This window comes from Oncorhynchus tshawytscha, linkage group LG03, assembly GCF_018296145.1.
Source record: "Oncorhynchus tshawytscha isolate Ot180627B linkage group LG03, Otsh_v2.0, whole genome shotgun sequence".
Taxonomy (NCBI): Eukaryota; Metazoa; Chordata; class Actinopteri; order Salmoniformes; family Salmonidae; genus Oncorhynchus; species Oncorhynchus tshawytscha.
The window spans coordinates 10,413,234-10,435,012 of NC_056431.1; the positions used below are offsets into that span (position 1 = coordinate 10,413,234).

General features: G+C 42.9%; 3 protein-coding genes across 3 annotated transcripts; 2 read left to right on the forward strand and 1 right to left on the reverse strand.

The window, feature by feature from the left end:
- Nucleotides 1–3,351: 3,351 nt before the first annotated feature.
- Nucleotides 3,352–6,806, reverse strand: LOC112244350 (uroplakin-1a-like). The gene is made up of 8 exons (XM_042309743.1): nucleotides 6,709–6,806; nucleotides 6,121–6,227; nucleotides 5,640–5,840; nucleotides 5,390–5,464; nucleotides 5,149–5,256; nucleotides 4,328–4,504; nucleotides 3,954–4,037; nucleotides 3,352–3,756 (listed from the first exon to the last, which is right to left on the reverse strand). The coding sequence occupies exons 2-8, from the start codon at nucleotides 6,184–6,186 to the stop codon at nucleotides 3,712–3,714; spliced, it is 756 nt and encodes a 251-aa protein (XP_042165677.1). The 5' UTR covers nucleotides 6,187–6,227; nucleotides 6,709–6,806; the 3' UTR covers nucleotides 3,352–3,711.
- A 2,195-nt stretch (nucleotides 6,807–9,001) lies between these two features.
- On the forward strand, nucleotides 9,002–12,497 carry zmp:0000000951. The gene is made up of 3 exons (XM_024392261.2): nucleotides 9,002–9,163; nucleotides 10,105–10,998; nucleotides 11,219–12,497. Exons 2-3 carry the CDS (start codon nucleotides 10,112–10,114, stop codon nucleotides 12,027–12,029), a joined length of 1,698 nt encoding a protein of 565 aa, XP_024248029.1. The 5' UTR covers nucleotides 9,002–9,163; nucleotides 10,105–10,111; the 3' UTR covers nucleotides 12,030–12,497.
- A 143-nt stretch (nucleotides 12,498–12,640) lies between these two features.
- On the forward strand, nucleotides 12,641–21,410 carry ppox (protoporphyrinogen oxidase). Its single transcript, XM_024392265.2, has 13 exons — nucleotides 12,641–12,763; nucleotides 14,358–14,465; nucleotides 14,621–14,755; nucleotides 14,831–14,946; nucleotides 15,086–15,218; nucleotides 15,308–15,452; nucleotides 15,581–15,774; nucleotides 17,494–17,554; nucleotides 17,701–17,819; nucleotides 17,943–18,056; nucleotides 18,869–19,018; nucleotides 19,995–20,037; nucleotides 20,197–21,410. Exons 2-13 carry the CDS (start codon nucleotides 14,379–14,381, stop codon nucleotides 20,328–20,330), a joined length of 1,431 nt encoding a protein of 476 aa, XP_024248033.2. The 5' UTR covers nucleotides 12,641–12,763; nucleotides 14,358–14,378; the 3' UTR covers nucleotides 20,331–21,410.
- Nucleotides 21,411–21,779: the final 369 nt, after the last annotated feature.

Consider the following 21,779-nt stretch of genomic DNA (forward strand, 5'->3'; position numbering starts at 1 on the left):
TAGGGAAAGGTTTATTTTTTTCTTAAATTAATGACTAATCACATTTTAAATGAATATTAATCACAAATGACTGTCAAAGCAACAGAATGACTAGGGCTTTACAATGATGGAGAAATGTTAATCTTCTTGGAAGTCAGAGGGACATGTCAAATGCAGAATTTTGGCACGTTAGCAAGTCTTTATTCATATAAAAAATATATTTATTGAATTCTCCATGTGGTCTATATTAAAGGCCACTTCATTAAATATAACGCTTTTAAAATTCAGTATTGGTGCACAATTTTGTACTTAAAATATCAAAAGGACGCAAAAGGCACTTATTTCGTGGAACGACCCAAGTAGAATTTGATTGTTTGAATTTTTATCCCTGGACAGAATGTGAGTGTGTGAATGTATGTACGCATGTCTAAATGTGTCCATGTAACCAATGACGAGTGTCTCTTATGGTGAGCTAAAAAGCACATAATTCAGCAAATGAAAAACTGAATCAAAACATTGCCTTCTGTTTTAGGGAATCTGTTTTTACAGACAGTACTTTGTCGTTTTAGGATTAGTGGTACTACACTAGTTTGCGCTTTCATTCTGAATGCTGTGTGTGTGTCTCTCTGTCTGCCTGTCTGACTGCAGAAAGTTTGTACTGTGTCTTATCTAATGTACTTATCCTTGAAGGATGTTTTTGTACATGTTAAGTCTAACAGATGCTTTTATCCAAAGCAATGTACTGCGCTGATAATACAATACCACTCACACTGGTCCTCGGTTGTTTTTCTGTATCCGTGTTGGTTGAATACAACAGAAGCACCCCAGATGTCCTTACCTCCATTTTGGGAGTTATACTCACTGCCTGCCCCTATGCAACATATACCTGACACGTACAACACATTACTAAAGGTGTGATGTGATGATTCAGTGGAGGCAGAAACCAATTTCATTCCATTAACAAACCACCATGTCTTAATTCATGTATCTCTCCCATTCTGGCTTTGGGACTGCGATACTGTTATTGGACAGCAGGGGGAGACACTTCGTCTCTGTAGATCATTACCTATACTGTAATGGTTTTTGCACAGACTTCCACTATATTGAACTGGGTGTGTGCACATGTATATCACTTCACTTCTGTCCCTATGACTGTGTCGGTTACAAAACTGGTTCAATCCTTTCCCAGTCGTTGGTATGTCTCACTAATGTCTTTGTGGATACTTTTCCATCACAGATAGACAAATGTCCCAGTGTAGTATTGTAGGAGAGCTAAACAAAGGACAAGGTTCTATTAGGCTAGTTTAGCAGTGCTGTCCATTGAACATTGGGAACTATACATCTTTCAGGGGTGTTTCCTCAACTGTGTTGTAATGCTGTGATACCACTGTAGTGAAGTGCGAGGGAAGGAAGAGCTGTTTTGTAATGGGGGTGAGAATGTGAAAAATGGTGCCACTTCTGAGATGTACTTTGGTTTTTGTTTAACGTGCCTTTTTGATGAACAATCATTTGGTTCCATAAAGCATGTTAAGGCGGTAACTTTCTCTCTTTAGGTCCGGGCTGTCAACATTGTGAATGGTATCTTGCCACGTGCACTATAGCTCTTTACTATGAGGGTACAAAGCAGCATACAGGACCTGGTACTCTTTGTGTCCCTAAACTCCTTAGATTAAAGAAAATTGCACATTTTTCATTGAACTCCCTAATGACTCTGGACTTGGGCTTTTTGAAGGATAATTGTTTGTGTGAACGCATGTGTGTTCTCTGTTACTGTGTGGGTGTGTGTGAGTATGGTCCTGTTGTGTGAGCAAGCATGCATGCCTCCCTCTTCTCTTTTATATCTATGCAGTGACCAAGTACATTGAAGTCCATATAAGTTGGAAATACTTAAAATGGCTATACTACCTATGTGTGTATTACAGGTGTGTGTGGGTGTAACCTGAATTTTCAGTCCAATACGATCCCTTTCAGCCTTATAGCACTTGGCAAAAGGCAGTTAATCTTATTTTGTAATATTTTCCAAGGTGTGAATTAAAAACCCGATGGTTACATCAGATGAAACAATTTGTCCTTGTTTTTTTCCTAAACTGCAGATTGTCATTGAAAAGAATACTAAAATAAGAATTGTATAAACATACAACAGACATTTTTGAAGATCAATATAAACATTCTCTAAATAATACATTAGAAATTCCCCAATAAAAAACAACTGTTCTATAAGATCTTTCAGCACTCTGGCAAAGTTGATCTGATGAGATCTGATGCGTGGGACCGGTACAGGTGGGACCGGGCTGATGACACGCACCTCAGGGCGAGTGTGGAGAGGCACAGGACATACTGGACTGTGGAAGCGCACTGGAGGTCTGGTGCCGGCACTGGTGGTATCGGGCTGGTGACACGCACCTCAGGGCAAGTGCGGGGAGCAGGTACTGGACTGTGGAGGCGCACTTGAGATCTGGAGCGTAGCGCTGGCACAATGCATCCTGGCTGGATGCTCACTCGAGCCTGGGCTGGGCTGTGCAGACGCACCGGAGACAGTACGCAGAGCCGGCGCAGGATATCCTGGTCCAAGGAGGTGTACTGGAGACCAGGAGTGCTGAGCCGGGACCATTCGTCCTGGCTGGATACCCCCTCTAGCCCGGCAAATGCGAGGAGCTGGATTAGAACGCACCGAGCTATGAATGCGAAATGGAGACACCGTGCGTATCACTGCGTACCAGTCACACGCTCCCCACGGTAAGCACGAGGAGTTGGCTCAAGTCTCCAACCTGACTCAGCCAATCGCCCTGTGTGCTGCCTCATGCTTGTCTCGTTGGTACAGCTCCTCGTAATATCGCAGTTCCGCTTTCGCTGCCTCTATCTCCTCCTTCGGACGGCAATACTCCCCCTCCTGCGTCCAGGGTCCTGCTTCATCCAGAATCTCCTCCCAGGTCCGTTCCTCCTGAACATGCTACTTGGTCCTTTGTTGGTGTGATCTTCTGTCACGTTCGTCGTATGAAGGAGACCAAGGCGCAGAGTGGTATGCGTACATTCTTATTTATTTAAAAAATGGACACTGAACAAAATAACAAAACTAACCGTGAAGCTATACAAACGAGTGCTGACAGGAAACATAGACAAGATCCCACACCAGAAAGTGGGAAACAGGGCTGCCTAAATATGATCCCCAATCAGAGACAACGATAAACAGCTGTCTCTGATTGAGAACCATATCAGGCCAATATAGAAATACAAAAACCCCTAGACCTACAACAACCCTAGACATACAACACTACATACAACATATTGAATCATGTAGTAACCAAAAAAGTGTTTTTTTATACATTCCATATGTGTTGTTTCATAGTTTTGATGTCTTCACTATTATTCTACAATGTAGAAAATAGTACAAATAAAGAAACAGGCTGGAATCAGTAGGTGTGACTGGTACTGTACAATTAATGACAAGAACTATATATATATATATATCCCATTACCAAAGCAGTTAGGACATTGAAATTCTCAGGCCAATCCACATTTGTTCATCTGGCATTTACAGTACAATAAACCATTAAATATATATATACATTTGAATCCCTACACAGTGTTCATTCTCTATATATCAGAAAACTTTTCTGTTATCATTCCCACAGTAATTTGTTATTTAAGAAATGAGGTAGTTGCTGAAGTGAGGGTTGGTGTTGCTTCAGCAGAAAGTATAAAACATGGTTAGAGACATCACCTCCAGACTCCTCACAGCATCAGGTAGTACACCATGGCCAGGATCAACAGCCAGAACTGAATCAAATAAAGACAAGGGAACGTTAGACTTACAGCAAGAAAGTGCAAGTGTTGTTGGACTTTATGTTCTGATAATGTCTCTACTGTATGTTGTGGAGTATACAAAAGTGTCCGATAAATCGTTTTCGGGTAATAAATCTAGCAACTGAATACATAACTATTTACCAACCTAAGTAGACCAACTGAAAACTCACCATAAACATTAGCACAGCGAAACCATACCAGCTGATAGCCCATGTATATCGACTGAACACAGACACAATGTGGTTGAAGCAGCCCTGGGTAGAAAGATAGAGGGTATAAACAGGATAGCCTGTGCCAAGGTGGTTCAAGGACAAGCAACAATGTGCTTACTTCAAGTGGGAGGTATAAATGACCCCTAACCACTGATACTGTACAGGGTCAGATATTTTCCATACTGTTATTAGTTACAGTACAGTTATAATTCATGGCAGGTACTGTATAATCAGATCCTAGATCTGTGGTTATGAGCTACTTAAATCTTGAGCCTACAAGTGAGAACCAGAGAATCTCTTAGGTTTTAGGCAATGGGAATGTGTTTTCTCACCTTAGTGAACATGGTGGTGTTCTGGCCGTTCTTGCAGGCCTCCACATTCACCACCTCGTAGTTGTTCTTCCTCTTGCAGCAGTGGGTGGGCCAGGGGTAGTCTGTACCAAACTTCTCCCTGAAGGTGGAGTTGTACTCTATCCAGTCCACTGGGCCATCCGTTCCACAACACTCCACCTGAAATAGGAGAGGAGAGGATGTTGTAGAAACAATACATGGGTGAGGAATATTCTTCACTCAAACAGGAATAGTTTAGTTAGTCAGTGGACAAACTGATGTTGTGACAGACTGAACTCACTTCACTCAAACTGAGCGAGCTACTGTATAAGTATTTGTAGAATGTGCAGCTCTACATTCTTTATCCTAGCTACATCAACATAGCCTGCAGAGGTTGTTTCTGTCTCTGTGCAGCAAACTGATCCCATCCCTTGTCTTTCACACACTATGGGGCTGTCCAAACCGGTTCACCCAGCAGAGACACATCGGGACTCTGGCATCGATGATGGAGAGAGAGGGACATGCTATGTCATGTCATAGCTGACAACTCATCTGCTACTCCCAAGGATGTGTGTGTGTGTGTGTGTGTGTGTGTGTGTGTGTGTGTGTGTGTGTGTGTGTGTGTGTGTGTGTGCGTGCGTGCATGCCTGCATGCGCATGTGTGTGTGTGTGTTAGTGGAATGTGATACCTTTCCCTAACAGATACTCCACACAATAACATAGGTTTAGTCGGTCTTCGTGCTAGTCATCTGTTTGGAATGTGTGGTGTGGCTCTGATTAGTCAGATTATCCTGACAGATTCCTTTGATTTGGTGACCAGTCACCTCTTTCATCACTTTGTTCCATGTCAGTGTGATCCGACTGCCAGAGTCACCATCGGCAGCATAGTACTTCAGCATCTGCTTCTTCACCAGATTACTGTTTCCAACCAGCTACAAACAGCACATAGCAGAGGATGAGAGAAAACAGGAGAATACGTTTCAAAGTGGAGTTTCTAGAATGGTGCTGTTCAAGCAATGTGAAGATCTGAAGGTATCTCAAGGTGCCCATTTCCCAAGTACTCACATAGTCTCTGTGGGTGACTGCAGTGATACACGAGGCACACTCAAATATGTAGATGATCAACATCAGGATCAGATACTGTCAAAATTCCAAAATAAATATTATCCTTTCCTTGAAAAGAACAACAGGGAAAGAGATATAGACATATCATATATTCCACTTGAATTATATATTTTGAATCAGTGTTCAGATGAACAAATGAAGAACTTCAGTGACCAAAGAGATTGTGATGAATTTAGTATCAAAGTCTTACTGTTAGCATTAAGGCACGGCTCTTCTTCGCAGCAGCCAAGATACCAAAGACACACATGCAGAAGAAGGCAAAGCCTGTGAAAATGGCAATCCAGGCCCCGGCAAAGATGTCATCTTTCCCCGACACACCAGATATAGGGTAGAGCTTGAATTGATCTACTGCAACCCAGATGGCTAGAGCACAAAGGGCAAGACCTGCTGCCTATAATAAGGTAATAACATGTATATTAAAAGCTGTTATAACAAATTGTAAACATTATTATAACAGGATCCTACATTACAATTGAAAGTGTCAATAACCCGTACAGTGTAGTGCTGAAAAGGACCAGAAATGTAATGTACTGTAGTAAACTTCTGGATTTTAATGTTAAGGACAACACCATAGATCTACACACCATTTGTCTACTATATGATTACATATGATTAAACAAATACTTTCAAAATACAGCTACTATAGGAATCAAATCAAGTGCAACTCTTACAGCTCCAAATATATTCCCCAGGATGAGAATGACCATAAGACAGGTGAATCCCTTTCCATCAGCCATGGTAGCAGTCCTTCTGTCAGCTCCTTCTAAACCCACTGCTCCTGAGCAGAGAAGAAGAAGACAGTGAAGAAATAACAGACCCAAGTACAAGTGTTCCTAACAGATCCAAGAGAATGTAGGGTCTGGCTGAATGTAATGTATTGTTGACATGGGAATGTGTCCAGGGAGGGGCTTGATCTTATTCATACTAGCAGCAACAGAAGTGGTCCAACCAGTTAGGCTCAGCAAGAGATTGCATTGTGGTCCTTTTGAATGGCAACACTGAGATATTGACTACAAAATATGACAAAATAAAGGAATTCATGATAAACCTAGACTACATCTGGCCCAGACAGAAAGTAAGCAGTTCTGCATGAAGCCTCAGTCTACCCCTAGGCTGTATAATGTTACACCTATAGCAACTGGTATTTAACCATTCGTGACCTTTTTAGGTTACAGCAGTCTCTTAAATTAGCAGGTTTAAAGACTGTTACAGTTAGAGCAATCATCACATCATCTATTTTTTCACACAACAAACATTACCTCCCCTGCAGTGATGTCAGGCCCTGAGCATCTTTTTCTGTTGACCAAACAGCTGTCGTTCTGTTGTGCCTGCTGTGCTCAGCACCTGTCTCAGCTTGCTGTTAAATGTAGTCTACTTCCATGATGTCACGGGGCATGTCTGCACATGTCTTGATCCCAAGTTCCTAAAAAAATAAATAATACAAATCTTTGTACAGTATGTTTACATGCAACTTCATTGTTTTGTATGTGTGTACTGTATATTGACTTATTGGAGTGTTTCCAACATTGAATTTATTGTCAACAGGCCTATTTGACATAGCTCAATAATACACTATTCCAGTGGATTGAGTGGCGTTACTATTAGTCCTCTGGCAGTCTATATGGGGGTGCCACAGGGTTCAATTCTCAGGCCGACTCTTTTCTCTGTATATATCAATGATGTTGCTCTTGCTGCGGGCGATTCCCTGATCTAACTCTACGCAGACGACACCATTCTGTATACTTCTGGCCCTTCCTTGGACACTGTGCTATCTAACCTCCAAACGAGCTTCAATGCCATACAACACTCCTTCCGTGGCCTCCAACTGCTCTTAACCACTAGTAAAACCAAATGCATGCTTTTCAACCGTTCGCTGCCTGCACCAGCATGCCCGACTAGCATCACCACCCTGGATGGTGCCGACCTAGAATATGTGGACATCTATAAGTACCTAGGTGTCTGGCTAGACTGTAAACTCTCCTTCCAGACTCATATCAAACATCTAAAATCAAATCTAGAGTCGGCTTTCTATTCCTCAACAAAGCCTCCTTCACTCACGCCGCCAAACTTACCCTAGTAAAACTGACTATCCTACCGATCCTCGACTTCGGCGATGTCATCTACAAAATAGCTTCCAATACTCTACTCAGCCAACTGGATGCAGTTTATCACAGTGCCATCCATTTTGTTACTAAAGCACCTTATACCACCCACCACTGCAATCTGTATGCTCTAGTCGGCTGGTCCTCGCTACATATTCGTCACCAGAACCACTGGCTCCAGGTCATCTACAAGTCCATGCTACAAGTCAAAGCTCCGCCTTATCTCAGTTCACTGGTCACGATGGCAACACCCACCCGTAGCATGCGCTCCAGCAGGTGTATCTCACTGACCATCCCTAAAGCCAACACCTCATTTGGCCGCCTTTCCTTCCAGTTCTCTGCTGCCTGTGACTGGAACGAATTGCAAAAATCGCTGAAGTTGGAGACTTTTATCTCCCTCACCAACTTTAAACATCTGCTATCTGGGTAGCTAACCGATCGCTGCAGCTGTACATAGTCCATCGGTAAATAGCCCACCCAATTTACCTACCTCATCCCCATACTGTTTTTATTTATTTACTTTTCTGCTCTTTTGCACACCAGTATCTCTACCTGCACATGACCATTTGATAATTTCACTCCAGTGTTAATCTGCTAAATTGTAATTATTCGCCTACCTCCTCATGCCTTTTGCACACAATGTATATAGACTTTTTTCTTTTTCTACTGTGTTATTGACTTGTTTATTGTTTACTCCATGTGTAACTCTGTGTTGTTGTCTGTTCACACTGCTATGCTTTATCTTGGCCAGGTCGCAGTTGTAAATGAGAACTTGTTCACAACTAGCCGACCTGGTTAAATAAAGGTGAAATAAAATAAAATTAAAAAAATAGTGGGTTGAAATGAAAAGCAATGAGGACATCTGCTGGGGAGAAGTGCCATTGCTCTTCTTAACTGTTCACACTCAAACAGGATACAGGACAATTTTATTAGGTAGTAGGCTACATTGTTGAGAATGGTGTATCTCATGAATGGATCATTAAAAACCTCTAGAAAGTCATTTCATTGCACACATGTCATAATAAGGATTTTGTTTGGCTCTACATTACATTTGGCCTATGAAGGAAATCGTAGGGTATTATCTTAAACGTACAGTAAAATAAGTGGCATTTGTAATTGTATTGTAATAATTATGATCTGAATATCAAACAACAAATTGAATCTTGTTTCATACCAAGTAATATTCTTGTCATGTTTTTTTTTCATGTTTCATATCAAGTAATATTCATGTCATAAAAGAAGCCAGTTCTTGTGTTTTCCAATAAGTCACCAGTTTGTCTCTCTGTATTCACACACCGTAGTCTTGCTAACAGCAGCCTCTCTAGCTCGTTGTGTTGTCCCGTGGGTCGTGGCCAGCCAAACTACACACACCTTGCTCCACCTGAAAAAAAATCTATATCCTGGAAGCAGGTTCTGTGGTTTATTTACAATGCAGCATGTGACTGACTTGGTCAACATTGAAGTGAATGGGGTTCAGATGTTTTTCCTAAAGAATTTACCACATCGGCAATCCTCCAGAAGACAAGGATTACTCAATACAAAAGGAAAAAACACTGTAGTGATATTAGCCTTAAAATCAAGTCTGCATATAATTTTCTTTTATCTCTGCAAGGTAAGTAGTCTGTCATTATTTATGCTTAAGTATTCTCCATCCTCCATCCAACTAAATCAGTATCTCTTTACGTTACAGTAGACGGGATAAAGTGCTGTAATGTAAAATGCAACCCTCAAATCTGATTATTTCTTACTCCATAGTGTTATGTAGTAGGTAGTGTAGTGTAAGCACACAGTTAGGCAACACATTGACAGGATACACTTCCAAACTCCATTCCCCCAGGAGGCAGCAGGTGCTGTCAATGAAGGTGATAGTCAGTTCAGTAGGTGTCAGGAATGGAACATAAAGTTAGATGCCAACCGCCACAAAAGTATTGTTGGTGGTGGTGGTAATGCTAGATTAAAAAACATGAGCTTTCGCACACCCAGAAAAAAAGTTTGTGTGGAGGTGCTGACTAATGGCGAATAAACTATAAACTATCAAAATAAAGAAAGTCACACACAAATTGCTGTGAGTTTATATATGGAGTGTGCAAATACCCATTAAATTACTGGGAGTTTATGTATGGAGTGTGCGACATTCTTTATTTTGATAGTTTATGTTGGTGGTGATGCAACCGCCGTTAAACCTCATTGAAGAAGAAGAAGAATATGAAGAAGGTGATCGTCAGTCAGTATCCCAGCTAGCAAGCCATAAAGGATGTGGGTTTTGTTTGGTGGCCATGAGGCCTTTCATTTCTTTTTGGCCTTTAGTTTGGGCATGCCTTTGGTATTTTTCCTTTTGGTACATATTTATGTTTAGTCACCAACTGAAAAAATATATAATACGCTTGGACTGGCTGACCAAGAGGTCAAGAGCCTAGGACCCCTAGACAGAGAGAGTGCAACAATATTCGTAGGCTAGTTATTGGTTTTGTAACAAGAGCATTTTGTACAATATCAAGTCTTAGGAACACATAATTGTGACAAATAACTTTATACTCATTTGTTTTTTCACAGGGAGATCATGATGACTGGGAAACTGAGTGAAGAAATGGTGGAACTGCTGCTTGCACCATGGCGTTCGTCTCCACGGGCGACGGGACTGGAGGGCAGGCTGGTGGCGGCGTTGGAACTGTATGACCACTTCCCTTTAGATGTGGCTGTTACTGGGGGAACCCAGGAGGCCAACACTCAATTGGCCAGAGCACTGTGTGGGTTAGGAAATGAGGAGGAGGAGGAAGAGGAGGAGGAAGAGGAGGAGAAAAGTGAGGATGAGGAAGCTAGTGATGATGATGATGAAATTGAGATTTCGGGGACTCTGACTAAAATGTTTGAGAGAGAAGGAAAAGGACAGGTTAAGGAAAGTGAGCAGGACGACAACAAGAGAGATGACCCTCCCACTGAGAACCAACCGATCGTCCTGCACCCCAAATCACCAATGATCCTGCACCCTAAAATCCCCAACATTCGGATTTGGACAATTCCAAGCCTCGATGGCCAAAACCACCCTATTGAACACTTCGATGTGTTGGTGGTCCTCACCTCAGTGCAGCACCAGGACAACCTCCCAGGGCCTATCATGGAGCTCCGCGACAGGGACCAACCGCTGTTCTTAGTCAGAGCTGAACAGGAGTGGGACCTGGTCCAGGAGAAGCTCACAGGACCCTGTAAGACCTGTGCCTGGGAGAGAATGAGAGCCCGTCAGATGGAGATTGAGAGGAAGAGGCTGGCAGCCACAGCTGAAGATGCTGAAGTCCCAGAGGATGTGAAGCAAACGTTACTAGAGTTAAGGGAAATTGGAGCGACCATGACTACAGCTCTGCCTGAGCTGAGAAAGAAAGCATTCTGTCAGTTCATGGTGGATGTTTTCAGAGAAAACAGAGTTCCAAAACTGCTGAGGAATGATGAACAGTGAGTGTGTGTTTAGTCTCATGTTATGGTTAATTGTGCAAACAGTGTGTGTACAGATAATTCATATTAATGAAGCTACATGGCAATTTTCCAGATTCAGAGTAAATAATCAAGTTTGTACCTTGAGGAGATACTCTAAAACAAACCAAAATGATTATTTTTTACCCAAATCACACTTATTTGTATCATTGCATCCTTTTGCTCGTATCCTTCCCTGCAGGTCTCTGCTGTCAGCTGGACTGAGAATGGATAAGGTGCATCCGGGGGATATTGATCGGAATGGACACCTGTTCGAGTCCAGAGATCTGACCAACCCCCCATCCAGACTTCTCTCCGCCCTCACGGCCTTGGAGCACCTCCGACTGGACCTGGGCGTCCTGGGGCAGACGGGTTGCGGAAGCTCCAGCCTAGTCAACTCCCTCCTGGGCTTGAAGAACCAGGACGAGAGGGCGTCTCCCACTGGAGTCACGGAAACCACCATGGAGGCTCTGGGGTTCCCACACCCTGAGCTGCCTAATGTCTGGCTGTGGGATCTACCAGGCATGGGCAGGGTGGGGGAACTGGCTCCCTCATCGACCAAGACAGATCAGAAGGCTCTTTCATCTTCTCCGCAACCTCCATCTCCATTCCCTCCGATGTCGCTGACTCCTCTGCACCCACTATGTGATGTCTACATCCTGGTCTCGCCTCTCAGGCTTAGCCAGGTCTGTGTCCAGCTGCTGCAGAGTCTGTCAGCTCAGGGGAGGATGTGCTACCTGGTCCTCTCCAAGGCTGACCTAATGGGGGAAGGAGCTGTTGAAGAGGTTAGAAGGTGGAGTGAGGAGGCCCTAGGTCGACTAGGCCTCAAACATACCACTTTCCTGGTGTCAGCTCTCCACCCAGGGGAGCTGGACTTCCCCAGGCTGCAGGAGCTGTTGTGTAGTGCACTGGCTTCCCACAGAAAGGCTGCCCTTGTTCACTATGTTGTAGAACTTTTGGAATCAGAGGTGTGGGGGGGAAAGGACCAGGCAGACCCTTGTAAGCTTCAGTGACATGTAATTTCAACAAACTGTATTTGTTTTGTTTTATTTAACCTTTAATTAACTAGCTATATAGCTAGGTACATTATTTTTTTAAATCTGTCTCCTGTTGTATCAAAGCCATGATGTGAGACGTCAGAGGCTCTGGATAATCTGAATGACTGGGTCCATGTTCTATATTAAAATCTAAATCAAATCTAAGTTTATTGGTAGTGTACATGAATTTAAAATGGAATCAAATTGTATTTATCACATATGCTAAATACAACCTTACAGTAAAATGCTTACTTACCAGATTTGCAGGTGTTATGGCAGGTGCAGCAAAACACTTATGTTACTATCTCCAACAGTGCAGTAGAATGTCTCACAAATACAATACAAATGTACAAATAATCATTGTATGGTAAAGTTGTATCCAGTTTATGAAGTTATGGGTCATTGTGGTTTTAAGCAAATAAAAATAAATACATGAAATAAAATTACCGGTATTCAAATGAGTCATTGTATTTATGGACGGTTATGAACTCCACATAGCAATAAAAGAAAGCAGCCATGTTGTAAGTGCTTTCCCATACACTAGATGGCAGCCATACAGAAAACAGAAAGAACAAGCAAAGGATTTCCAGCAAAAAAGACGAAATCGGTGATTGTAATTGGTTGTTCAAAGCAGCGACGAAGTCCTCTGTCATCAACGTTATGTCACGGAGGTTCATATGAGTCGTGACTCCAACTTTAGACCGCAAAAGGTAAATTCTAGACATTTCTACATTTATTCCAATAAGCATATCGATATGTCTGTTTACCTCTCGTGAAGTTGTGCCTTCCATTGCAACGTATGCTACACTTTTCCCCAGTTGTGTTGCTTGCTAACCGGCTAACAACGTTTACGTTTATTTTGAATGCATTGGATAACACCTGACAACCGGTGTTGTGAGCGAAGACTCCTTCAAAACAACTAACGTTACTTTGTAGAATTAGATATATTGCCGGTGTATTGTCAATTTACAGTAAAACTGCACACAACCGAATGACTGCCTTTGGCCCCTAGTGTAATTTGGCATCATGCCTTTGCACGTTCACTGGCCTTACTTATCAAACTAGATAAATAGCTAGCAAATCAAACTTTGTCACATACGCCGAATACAAGTGTAGACCTTACCGTGAAATGCTTACTTACAAGCCCTTAACCAACAGTGCAGTTCAAGAAGAGTTCAACATTTTTTTTAAAAGTAAAACATTATTTTAAAAAGTGTTCACAATAAAAATATAATCTTCAAGCTAGCTGTATTTAGGCTATTGCTGTATCCAGCTACTGCTAAACATATGCTCAACTGTTTCCCGAGTGAAAACTGTCACTGACTGTCCAAAAAAGTATTTATTTCAAAGGTACATTTCTCTTGTCTCTCTGAGTCTCCAGACAGCAGATTAAAAGGGACTGTCATTATGTCATCTTATCAGGGGCCACCACCCAGACCCAACCCTCCTTCTCCACTCAGATTAGTGGGAGACATGTGCTACAACTCTGTCAGTCATCTGTTTGATGAGTGAGAGACACCGTCATATCGTTTTAGTAACGGGCCCATGTAGCTAACTAAACTCAACTCCGTGGTGAAGGAAGTTTATGATTATCTCCACCAATGGAGTTGAGCAGGGACCAGGCTTTGTGGAAGTCAGTCACTGACTACATCGATTCTGCCAAAAATGTAAATTCTGAAACACTTACCTTGTACCTATGTTTGTCCTCTGTAGTTGGGTACTTTGTCCATACTTTTTACCAAAACGTTTGTCAAATACAACCACTGACCATTTCCAAATGTTCTATTGTTCAAAGATTGCTCTAAAACGTACATTATCCTGCCTAATCTGAGATTCAATTGGCACATGACATACCATTTTAGAGCAACAGAAAATAGGAAACGGTTGGTGGTTGTATTTAATGAACGTTTTATTAAAATGTATGGATTTCAGCGAACAGGCACAGAACTACAGAGGACAAACATGGGTACAAGGTAAGTGTTTAACAATTACACTTTTATTGACCTTGAGCGAATCGATGTAGTCATAGCTGAATTCCACAAATCCTTGTCACTGCATCACCTTGTGGGGAAGCTCATCTTCATAAACACTTCCTCATGGGGTCAAGTAGGCTTGGCCAGGCCACTTGACAGTTACCGGTCTGATAGTGTGCAGCTGTCCTTGTTTCCCCCCTCGTTAACCAAAGCCAAGCTTGGTCCCTTCACCGAAGTTTCAACTAAGATGACTTGGCTTGCTCAGTTGCTCTTAATGCCATTTGTCTGGTACAGAATAGACACTACAGCCCTGTTCTGTCCCATTGCACAGAGCTGGGCATCGTAGGGCTAAATGCAGAAGACAGTGGCTGTCCTGGGAGGGGGGATCGGGGGCCTGTCAGCCTGCTTCCACCTCAGCAAGAGCCCCCAGGTCTCCAAGGTAAATATCATTACCACAACTATCTCCACATATGCTGCATGCAGGTAGACTACATCTCTACTGTAAGGCCAAACATACTGTAATTAAGCTGTTATTACACTATTATGAGATTCCCACTAGGCCCTGCACAGGTACAACATTGTCTGTCTGTGTAGATAGTGCTGCTGGAGAGGGCTGGACGGTTCGGAGGCTGGCTAAGCTCAACTCGTAGGGAGGATGGAGCTGTGTTTGAACATGGACCCAGAGGGATTCGACCTGCAGGAGCCGTGGGACGAAACACACTCAACATGGTAGGCACTGTGAAGTGTGTGTGTGTGTGTGTGTGTGTGAGTGAGTAGGTAAAAATCTAAGTCTGTTTTCTACAGGTGGAAGAGTTGGGGCTGGAGAGCGAGGTCCTCCCAGTCACCTATGATCACGTGGCCTCTAAGAACCGTTACCTCTACGTGGGAGGCCAGCTACACAAGATGCCTTCTAGCTTAGGGTAAGGGGGGGGTAAGGATGAGTGATAAAATAGTACCATGTTAGACACAAACAGCTATGTTCATGCATTCACAACATGGTGAAATGAATCAACTGTAGGTAGTCAGTCACCCTCTGTCCCTCTCTCTCCCTCCATCCAGTGGAGTAGTGCGTACAGTCCCTCCGTTCTCTCGTCCTCTGGTCCAGAGCGTACTGAAGGAGATACTGATCAGCAGAGGAAAGGAGGAGGATGAGTCTGTTCATTCCTTCGTGTCGAGAAGGATGGGCACTGAGGTGTGATGATGTTAAAAAAGACCCTAAATGATGTCCAGACAACTTCCACATCAGTTCAGAGTGACAGTATGCTCCTCTTCCCTCTGCAGCTTGCAGACATTGCCATCGACAGCCTGTGCAGGGGAGTGTTTGCAGGGGACTGCAGGAAGCTGAGTGTGCGCTCTTGTCTCCCGCCACTCTACAACGCAGAGAAGGCCAGAGGTTCCATCGTCCTGGGGATGTTGCTGGGTTCAGGTGAGAGAGAGTCCGCCACCACACCGAATCTACATAGTAATTTTAAGAGTCTAAAAGGTCCCCATAACAGTCCTATTGCTGACCTGTCTAAATGAGTAGATGAATAACAAGTGTGACTGTCACCCCAGGCCCTGATCCAGACGTACCCCCCTCTACTCTGGCCAAGAGGGCCGCTCAGGAGAACTGGGCCCAGTGGTCACTGAAGAGGGGCTTACAGAACCTTCCAGAAGCCCTGGAGGAGAGGATGAGGAATGGGGGACGTGTAGAGGTGCACAAAGACACCCCTGTGATGGGGCTAAGTACTAATGGCACCGGCTGGGAGGTGAGACTGCTGGAGACCTGGGGGTTGGGACACATGTATGTGTACTGCCATTGCACTGGAGTTGTGGTGGTACAGTGGGGCAAAAAAGTATTTAGTCAGCCACCAATTGTGCATGTTCTCCCACTTAAAAAGATGAGGCCTGTAATTTTCATCATAGGTACACTTCAACTATGACAGACAAAATGAGGAGAAAAAAATCCAGAAAATCACATTGTAGGATTTTTAATTTATTTGCAAATTATGGTGGAAAATAAGTATTTGGTCACCTACAAACAAGCAAGATTTCTGGCTCTCACAGACGTGTAACTTCTTCTTTAAGAGGCTCCTCTGTCCTCCACTCGTTACCTGTACTAATGGCACCTGTTTGAACTTGTTATCAGTATAAAAGACACCTGTCCACAACCTCAAACAGTCACACTCCAAACTCCACTATGGCCAAGACCAAAGAGCTGTCAAAGGACACCAGAAACAAAATTGTAGACCTGCACCAGGCTGGGAAGACAATCTGCAATAGGTAAGCAGCTTCGTTTGAAGAAATCAGCTGTGGGAGCAATTATTAGGAAATGGAAGACATACAAGACCACTGATAATCTTCCTCAATCTGGGGCTCCACGCAAGATCTCACCCCGTGGGGTCAAAATGATCACAAGAACGGTGAGCAAAAATCCCAGAACCACACGGGGGGGACCTAGTGAATAACCTGCAGAGAGCTGGGACCAAAGTAACAAAGCCTACCATCAGTAACACACTACGCCGCCAGGGACTCAAATCCTGCAGTGCCAGATGTGTCCAGGCCTGTCTGAAGTTTGCTAGAGAGCATTTGGATGATCCAGAAGAAGATTGGGAGAATGTCATATGGTCAGATGAAACCAAAATATAACTTTTTGGTAAAAACTCAACTCTTTGTGTTTGGGAGGACAAAGAATGCTGAGTTGCATCCAAAGAACACCATACCTACTGTGAAGCATGGGGGTGGAAACATCATTCTTTGGGGCTGTTTTTCTGCAAAGGGACCAGGACGACTGATCCTTGTAAAGGAAAGAATGAATGGGGCCATGTATCGTGATATTTTGAGTGAAAACCTTCCATCAGCAAGGGCATTGAAGATGAAACGTGTTTGGGTCTTTCAGCATGACAATGATCCCAAACACACCGCCCGGGCAACGAAGGAGTGGCTTCGTAAGAAGCATTTCAAGGTCCTGGAGTGGCCTAGCCAGTCTCCAGATCTCAACCCCATAGAAAATCTTTGGAGGGAGTTGAAAGTCCGTTTTGCCCAGCAACAGCCCCAAAACATCACCGCTCTAGAGGAGATCTGCATGGAGGAATGGGCCAAAATACCAGCAACAGTGTGTGAAAACCTTGTGAAGACTTACAGAAAACATTTGACCTCTGTCATTGCCAACAAAGGGTATATAACAAAGTATTGAGATAAACTTTTGCTATTGACCAAATACTTATTTTCCACCATAATTTGCAAATAAATTCATTAAAAATCCTACAATGTGATTTTCTGGATTTCTTTCCTCATTTTGTCTGTCATAGTTGAAGTGTACCTATGATGCAAATTACAGGCCTCTCTCATCTTTTTAAGTGGGAGAACTTGCACAATTGGTGGCTGACTAAATACTTTTTTGCCCCACTGTATATGCATTTTTAAGTTGTTTATTAAATTGAGTAAATTAATCAACTGATGTCTGTGGAATTGATTTTTTAACAAAGATTCAACTGGAGGTCGGCACCATCAAAGCTGATCATATCATTTCTGCTCTACCCGCAAAAGGTAAATTAACTTTTACTAAACTTGACCTCTGAACCTACATATTTTAACTTCAAACAGTGACTCTAAATTCAGTCCCTGCCATTCTGCCTGTGGACCTGGAAGCCTGTGTGGTGTTGGTCTTCAGTTGTGAGTGTATGTTGTTTTAGCTCTGGCCTCAGCACTGCCCTCTGCTGCACAGCCCCTGTCACAGCAGCTACAGGAGATCGCCACAGTGACCGTTGCCGTGGTAAACCTGGAGTACGAGGGTTCCGTCCTGCCTGTCACTGTGAGAACACTCAATGAGAATGAAGCAATTTGTTTTAGAAGATTCTCTGTTATTTTGTATGGGTATGCGTGTGTTTCAGAATGTGTGTGTATCTAATATGAGTGTTGTCTTGTGTGGCCTCAGGGCTTTGGCCACCTGGTGCCATCCTCAGAAGACAGAGGTCTCCTAGGGGTGGTCTATGACTCTGTGCCCTTCCCCCAGCACAACCGCACTGGAGGACACACCACCAGACTAACAGTAAGAGACACACAATATATATGTACTATACTCTCTCTCATACACAAACAATTACATAATGTGTGTGTTATAGGCCTTGCAAGAATACTTTCCTATGTTAATAATGCACAGCATGGCAGGGACCAACCTTCCATGTGGAACCCATCAAGATATACAGGATTACGCTCAGCATAAATGATTCATGCTTTAGACGTGAGGATGACAGATCCCCATGTCCCTTACACAGTCCAGCCCCATCCTCATTTAGGCTTATTGGGTCATGTCACAGGGAGGTTGTGGAGGGAGTTTCTGTTTGGAATACCCTGGTGTGGAAGACATACTGTATAACTAACTGCAAATAGCCTCTGGTGCCATGTGACTTGACTTCTACAGCATATGTCACTCCATTATTGATGTTCCTCCTCACCTTCTTAAGACATTATTTGTTTACTGGGCAGATGCCTGTTTCTCTAGACACGTCAGTTTATGCAAACAGACAAGCTGCTGGCCAAGGCAAATATGGTGCAGCCATCTGTGGGACTTCAACTCAGTAGCCCTGAACAAGGCTGTTGTTGGAATGTAGTTCCATTTCTTCACTGATGGCCTTATAGGTCCTTTAGGACAAAGGATGTTTGATTCATTTATTATTAAGCTGGCTGGCAGGCAGACAGACAGTTTTCTAAATCAGGGTTTCCCAAACCCAGTCTTGGGGCCTCCCCTGGGTGTACGCTTTGGTTTTTGCCCTAGCAGTACACAGCTGATTAAAATAACCAACTCATCATCAAGCTTTGATGATTTTAATCCGCTGTGTGTGTACTGTCTGTGTTCCCTAGGTGATGATGGGTGGGGCCTGGTTCCAGGAAGTGTTTGGGAATCCAGAGAAAGTGACTGAGCAGCTCCTCCTGGATAGGGCTACCCAGGCTGTGACATCACACCTGGGCGTTACCACACCACCTATCTGGAGCATCGTTGCATTACTCAAGGTAAGGTGTGTGTGTGTGTGTGTGTGTGTGTGTGTTTGTTTGTTTCAAGAGACTTGAATCAAAGGCCGCCTCTTGTTCAATGTCATTCATTAACCACTATGTGTCACCAGAGGTCCTCATTGGGCCCTGGATTCAGTTAGTATTTGAACCAACCACCGATGTATTCAGTTGAGCTCCACTATGTCATAACTTAGCCCTGTGCCAGGGGAGCAAGACTGGAGCAAACAGATCAACAAGCCTGATGATGATCACTATCTCACCAGATGGATGGCTCCTCTCTGTTTCTGTATTGGTCTTTCTCCCTCTTTCCTTCTATGGAACTAGATAGGCAGGATGGAGAGAGGCACTGGGATATTAGATCCTCCTCCCCTACTCCTACACACACATCTTCACAGACACGCACTACCCCAAGTCAGCTACATCAGTATTCATAGTGCTGCGTCTCCCTGATTCTAGCTCAAATCCAGATGTTTCCCTTGCACCAAGTCATTCCCCCTGTTGTATGCTCAGATGGTCTTGTAATTTATTTCATCAGCACCAACAAATCCTTTTCCATTTGTGTTATCTCTCTTTGCTCCCATGTCAACCAACAACCAAGCAGCAGAGATAGCAGGAAGTTTTGAGCAAGACAAAGAGTTGAATTTGAATGGTATGGTCTGTATAGATAGACAACGCGATAATCACTTCCGAACTGACACTGTAGTGGAACAAATGTCCTATTTTTTAAATTTGTTGACAGGATGGATTCATCTTTCACTGCTATCTTCCATAAATGTGATCTGAGTGCCTGCTTTCCTGTCCAGTCACTCTTAGTTTTAATGTCCTCCACCATTTGTCATCTGGTTCCAGGTCTGTATGTGCTTAGCCAACTCCTTGGCATTACGATGATAGATAAGCGACGGCTTTAGCTCATACAGGTCTGGGATCAGGACAGCTAATATAATTGTTGTCTTAATATGTAATTTATCTTCTCTAGGACTGCATTCCTCAATATTACCTTGGACACTGGAAACGACTTGGTAAGATGAGGACAGTCTTCATTTAATAGATTTGACTTTTGCTTTTGTGCTGGGTATCTCTGATCTCTGTGCCCTGTATCGAAAAATAGGTTTAGTTTTTTTAATATACCTATCTACTGTGAATATCTATTGATTTGGGCTTGGTTTTTCTATCAACAGAAAATATGAGACAGTACATCAGAGACCACAATCTACCCCTTAGTCTGGCTGGGTCCTCTTATGATGGTGTCTCGGTCAATGATGTCATCTTCAGTGGACGGATGGCAGCAGAGGGCCTTGTGGGAAAAGTCTAACCAGACGTTCAGGTTCCAACCATGGATATAAGCTTATATTGTTAAGAGATCTTTTTTTTTTCCCCCAATCGCATTGCGTTCTACATTTAGTTTTGCTTTTACACAACTGTATCACAACCGGCCATGATTGGGAGTCCCATAGGGCGGCGCACAATTGGCCCAGTGTCGTCCGGGTTTGGCTGTCATTGTAAATAAGAATTTGTTCTTAACCTACTTGCCTAGTTAAATAAAGGTTAAATAAAAATACTAATAAAATGTACATACAACTTACTAGTCACCCTCTGCAAAGGGATTGTCATTTTCACGCAATATCCTTGATTTATAAGCAGCATATTTATGAAGTTTTCCATTTCTATCTCATTTTGACAAAGTACAGCTTGAACCTCGAGATGATTCTATCAGAAACAATACTCTGTCTGATATATCACCACTAGCCTGAAAATCACAGGTAACCCACAGAACCGTTCTCGTTCTAATAAAATATTGTTTTTGAAATAAAGGGCTGAATGAAGTCATATGTAGTCACTACGTAAAAGGGAACCACAATCTGAACTGTTTTAGGGTGATCTGTCCCCATACGCTTACTTCAAGGATTTAATTTTCAGAATGTAGAGGTAACATTTTAAATTCAGGATGAGATTATCTTTTAGTTATGGTGCCTTTTTGCTAACAGAAATCACCGCCCCTTCATGAATGTACAGGCATATTTGATGTGGGAGACATATAAATGATGTGATAATCAGTGGTGTGTATATCCCTACTCTAACTACTTTGCAGCCATCTATTTTTTACCCTATCCTCTCTGAATATAGCAGACAAAAAGCTATTATTAATATTATGGTAAAGTATGTGCGCTGATGTTTCATCACCGTGGTAACAGAACCACACATACTGATGTGATGATCTCCATATGGTGATCTATCATGTATTTGGAATCTAATTATGATAATGGAAACTTTTAATTTATAGAGTGCACGTACAGTGGCAAGTGGATGGCTTGATAATGTATTTTTATACACATTTGTTAAATGAAACATTATTTGGAGAATGTTGCAGAGCAATAAATATGATGCTTTATCATCTTGTTGTCTATGTCATGGACTGTCTTAGTGAAGGTCAAAGTGTTTGTTTTAATAAAAAAAAGATTTTTTTACTTGCTTCAGGTCCTTTTCAACTGACATTGAATACCAATATATTTTACTGCCCATAGCCAGAGTCAGAGGAATGATCCTGCAGAGAAACAGCTTTACAACAGTGAGCTGATGACAGATTTAGGCCACAAGTCACTTCCCTCTGTGATCTACTTCACAGAATGAAATAAGAAAGCAACTTGATGCCTTGAAAGTCAGTCGCATAAACGAGAGAGCAATCAGGAGAGAGAGAGAGAGCTTTTCTCACTGCTGCCTCTCCTTAAAGCTATTTTACGGACAGTTTAGACGCCACATTTAT

What these genes read in the sequence shown, in the direction of transcription:
- LOC112244350 (XM_042309743.1), bottom strand. Translation starts at nt 6,186, where the DNA reads ATGGCTGATGGAAAGGGATTCACCTGTCTTATGGTCATTCTCATCCTG. An exon ending in TGGGGAATATATTTGGAGCT is followed by an intron (nt 5,841 to 6,120) that starts GTAAGAGTTGCA and finishes ACCTTATTATAG; the next exon opens with GCAGCAGGTCTTGCCCTTTG. An exon ending in GCCGTGCCTTAATGCTAACA is followed by an intron (nt 5,465 to 5,639) that starts GTAAGACTTTGA and finishes GAATTTTGACAG; the next exon opens with TATCTGATCCTGATGTTGAT.
- zmp:0000000951 (XM_024392261.2), top strand. Translation starts at nt 10,112, where the DNA reads ATGATGACTGGGAAACTGAGTGAAGAAATGGTGGAACTGCTGCTTGCA. An exon ending in CTGCTGAGGAATGATGAACA is followed by an intron (nt 10,999 to 11,218) that starts GTGAGTGTGTGT and finishes CCTTCCCTGCAG; the next exon opens with GTCTCTGCTGTCAGCTGGAC.
- ppox (XM_024392265.2), top strand. Translation starts at nt 14,379, where the DNA reads ATGCAGAAGACAGTGGCTGTCCTGGGAGGGGGGATCGGGGGCCTGTCA. An exon ending in GACGAAACACACTCAACATG is followed by an intron (nt 14,756 to 14,830) that starts GTAGGCACTGTG and finishes TGTTTTCTACAG; the next exon opens with GTGGAAGAGTTGGGGCTGGA. An exon ending in AAGATGCCTTCTAGCTTAGG is followed by an intron (nt 14,947 to 15,085) that starts GTAAGGGGGGGG and finishes CCCTCCATCCAG; the next exon opens with TGGAGTAGTGCGTACAGTCC.